The 4,693-nt window shown below is 33.3% G+C and overlaps 1 protein-coding gene across 1 annotated transcript; it reads right to left on the bottom strand.

The window, feature by feature from the left end:
- Window positions 1-648: 648 nt before the first annotated feature.
- Window positions 649-1,434, bottom strand: LOC122609203 (extensin-2-like). Its single transcript, XM_043782259.1, has one exon. The coding sequence runs from the start codon at window positions 1,432-1,434 to the stop codon at window positions 649-651; it is 786 nt and encodes a 261-aa protein (XP_043638194.1).
- Between the last annotated feature and the right edge of the window lie 3,259 nt (window positions 1,435-4,693).

Raw genomic sequence — 4,693 nt, 5'->3', positions numbered from 1 at the left:
TCCACCTTTGCCGTTCAAAATGATATCACACGGATATAGCTTTGGCCAGCGGGCTTTTGTGCCCCTTCTGGGGTAAATGGTGCGTTTTTGCTATAGTAAGCTTAACCATAACTCGAGGATGCACAATAATATAGTACCTACTCTTTAAGAAGTTGAGTGAATAATGTTTCTTGTGTGTAGAAATAGAAATAGAACAAGCGAATCACCTTAAAAGCACTTTTGAAAATTAATGCCTATTTACTATTGCAATCATCCTCCCGAAAGTGTGAGACAACGGGTTATTGAGACAACCGAAATTCCAAATAGTTACATAGATATAACCCGACGGGGCTAATGATATACCGTTCTTAATTAACAGTTCTATTGTTAAAGGTGGTAGAGATCATTTAAATATTAACAGCAAAGTTGTGTTGATTTTAAGTGATTCAATGAAGGGTCGGGCTACAAACCAAAACATGTACTTCCTCAACGCGACTCATATGGGGATGAAGCACGCAATATATAATATGATGATATGTTCTCGTTAGATGGAAAAGAAAAACGATTCGAATTAAAGTTTAACCAACCCGTTTAAAATCATTAAAACTTTTCAATAATTGTGATTAACAAGAAATAATACTCAAGGAAAATGGACTAAATAGCATAGATTTAGCTTTGGGTAGGTGTAGGCGGGACTTTGTGACCTTCGCCTGGTCTAGGTCCTGAATTTTTTCGTGGTGTGTCAAATAAAAAAGCCAGAGGTGGGATTTCATGTCCTGCGTCTGGACTCGGTCCAGATCTTTTTTGTGATGTGTATGACATAAAGCTTAGAGGTGGAATTTCATGTCCAGCGCCTGGGCTCGGTCCTGATCTTTTTTGTGACGTATATAACAAATAGCTTGGAGGTGGGGTATCATGTCCAGCGCCTGGGCTCGAACCTGATCTTTTTTGTGACGTGTATGACATATAGCTTGGAGGTGGGGAATCATGTCCAGCGCCTGGACTCGGTCCTGATCTTTTTTGTGATATGAATGACATATAGCTTGGAGGTGGAGTTCCATGTCCTGCGCCTGGGCTCGGTCCCGATCTTTTTTGTGACATGTATGACATAAAGCTTGGAGGTGGGATTTCGTGTCCAGCGCCTGGACTTGGTTCTGATCTTTTTTGCGACGTGTATGACATAAAGTCAGATGAAGGTAGGACTTTGTGACCCGCACCTAGGCTCGGTACTGAATTCTCTTGCCATGTGTAAGACATAAAGCCTGATGGAGGTGAGACTTTATGTCGCTCTTCGGGGCTTGATCGCGAATCCTTATGCGAAATGTCAGACACATATGGAGCTCTTGGAATAACTTGAGAATGTACAATTTGTATTTTCGATGCCTCTACAGAATACAAATCCTTTTTTACTAGAAGTAGAAGAATAAGACATACACATAACATGGTGATTTTCATAGTTAAATTTACAAAGAATAAAATGAAATGTCACACAAGGTTGATTATGAAATGATCAAAGTTGTGAACTTTTATAGCAGATTTAAACGACTAATTAATGCATATATTTGATACAAAATCAGTGGTAAAAAATTATCTTGCTAAATCATTAATGGCGAATAATTAGTATTTTTATTGTAGAAATTAGAAAAACTGTAAAGTTTGTGTATTATCTTTTGTATGCGTATCTCAGTATTATTATTTTCCTTGTTATGACATGATTTGCCCAATTTGGATGTTACTAAGAAATCGTATCTTATTCGAAATATGGCCAATGTTTTATACAATATTCTTGCGCGTTGATTAAATATTTAAATTATACAATCAACCAATTAATGTGTATAGTTTCTATAAATTCAATAGAATAAATAGTTAATTATATACACGTAAATGGGAATACATTTATGCTACCAAAGTCGTTTTTTCCCCTCCTCTCTTGACAAGAATATATCGAGGCATTGATGATGTATATTATTTATTTTTCCATCGTAATTCTGATTCATTCTAATAAGTTCGATTCTACCTTAATTTCTAAAATGCTTTTCTCATTATGCATTGAATTTTATTTATTTTTCATTTTGCGATGATAGTCTAGTGATAAAAAAGAAGAAACAGAAAAGCGAGTGTTAACGCCTTAAAGGTCGAAATCTCCTTCATTCTATGTCAAAATGTTGAAAAGACCGACGTACCTTTAGTTATACTCGTATAATTTATTTTTTTTGCATATGAACTTGATTCACACATTTGTTAGCCTCTCTATGGAATGTCATCAACCATTATAGACTTGCTTGTACAATGTAAAACCTCGAGACATAATTTTATTTTATTTTTTACCTTGCTCTAACATTGTGACTAATGTACGTATACAACAATTTTTCAACATATCAAATTAATTTCTAATGTCATGTAAATTTAATTTAAATAAACTTACTATCATTTATACCTTATTTATATATAATATATAATTATAATTATTGCAATAAAGCAAAAGAATATTAACTAAGTAACTAACACCCAATATTGTGTACACGGGTTTAGGTCATAGTCCGTTTGCAACAATGTATATGGAGTTTGAGATGTAAGCAACTCTAGATGTGAAATTTCATATTCAATTTATCACATCACTTTTGTTCACACTTTAAGTGTCAACACGTTGGGAGCGACTTAAGTGCTCTCAAATATAAATAAATTTTTTTTACATGTTGGTATATATAAACCTTGAAATTCTTTCATTTAATTCACGTGTCCGACAAAATGGAATTAAGATTCATTTTAACGGGTGTTTGGGCAACAACTGTTGAACAGTTAATTAGAATTCCACAGTTTTTTTCTATCAAATAATAGAATCCTTCAAATTGAATAGCAAAAGGAACAGTGTATATTACAATTATCATAGTAATACTTAACTATACAAACGATATATTGTCGTTCAGAAGTTATATATATATATATATATATGACAAAAAGGATAAGAACTTAATTAATCAGCTACCTTATTATATGATAAAGATTAAAGATTAAATTCTCCAATGCCATTAATATGTTATTATTTCAATTTCATTTATGATATGAAAGATATTAAAAAATATAATGTAAAAGAAAATTTTTCTGTATACATAGTGGTTTGAGTGTCGTGCCAGACAACAGTCGAAATGTATACTCATACAATGGTAAGCTTTCCAACTAATAATTGGTAAAAAAAAGAGTTTTGTTAATGACATTAATTTGATGCATTAAAATTTGTACTTTGTCTTGCGAAAATTCAGGGGGCGGTTATTGATATATAAAGTACTACTTTTGATGCATGTAATAAGATGTTAATGACAACCCTTAGGGCTGTCATTATCATTTTTCAAAAAAAAATAATAAAAAAAAACAATAAAAAAAACATTAATCATCGAAATAGCTACAGCAAAGTTGTATTTATTATAGGTGATTAAATGAAAGGTCAAGCAACAAACCAAAAACAAGTATTTTCTCAATGCGACTCATATGGGGATAAAGCACGCAATATATCATATAATGATGTTCTCTTGTTACATGACACAAAAACACGATTCGGATGAAAGTGAAACCAACCAATTTAAGACACTTAAAACTTTTGAGTAGGAAAATATATTGTGATTAAAGATCAAAAAAATGGACTAAATAACTTAGATTTAGCTTTGGAGAGGTGTAGGGGGGGTTTTGTGCCCCTCGTCTGGGCTTGCGCTTGGTCCCGAATCCTCCTGTGGCGTATCAAACATAAAGCCAACTTGGGGTGGGATTTTGTGCCCTTCGCCTGGGCTTGGTCCTGAATTCTTTTGTGGTGTGTCAAACATAAAGCTAACCGGGGGCGAGATTTTGTGCCCTTTACCTGGACTTGGTCCCGAATTCTTTTGTGGTGCATCAAACATAAACCCAACCGGAGGTGGGATTTTGTGCCCTTCGCCTGGACTTGGTCCTGAGCTCTTTTGTGGCATATTGGACTCATAAGGAGCTCTAGAATTAATTCCATGATGCATAATTTGTGTTCTTGATGCCTTTGTGAAATACAAATCATTCTTTACTAAAAGTAAAACAATAAAATAAACACATAACATGGTGATTTTCATTATGAAGGTTATAATATAAAGAACGAAATAAAATGTAACACGAGGTTGATTATGAAATCATGAAAGTTGTGATCTTTTATAAGCAATTTCAAACAATGTCCAATTAATGCAAATCTCATGTAAAATCAGTAAAATAAATTTATTTACTAAATCATTAATGGTAAGCAAATAATTACTAATTCTATTATAGAAAAGTTGTAATGTTTGTTTATAGGAAAATGCTAAATGAAGCCCTTAAGGCTTCACTTAATGTGCATAAAAAGGTTGTACGTTTCCATATCAAAAGTCCACCCCTGATTTTTATGGTAAGTGTATAACTATTTAATATTTTGTATGCATATCTCAGCATTATATTTTTGCCTTGTTATGACATGATTTGGTCAACTTGAGTGTTAGTAACAACTTTTATTTGAAACGAGACAAAGTATTCGCGCGTTGCGGTGATGAGAGGGTGAGAGGTCATAGAGTGTGATAGCCAAATGCATTAGTCGTCCGAACTCGCGTAAAGGTTTCTAAGGGTATTTTCGAAATTTCAGTGATAAAGTGTTTGATGGTAGTATAAATTAAAAGGGTAAATTAGAGATTTTAAAGGTAGAGTATTAAATTGGTGGAGGGGGTAGTTTGTT

Source organism: Erigeron canadensis, chromosome 7 (genome assembly GCF_010389155.1).
Source record: "Erigeron canadensis isolate Cc75 chromosome 7, C_canadensis_v1, whole genome shotgun sequence".
NCBI lineage: Eukaryota > Viridiplantae > Streptophyta > Magnoliopsida > Asterales > Asteraceae > Erigeron > Erigeron canadensis.
Note: the sequence above shows the minus strand (reverse complement) of the source record. Positions and strands in the feature narration are given on the sequence as shown.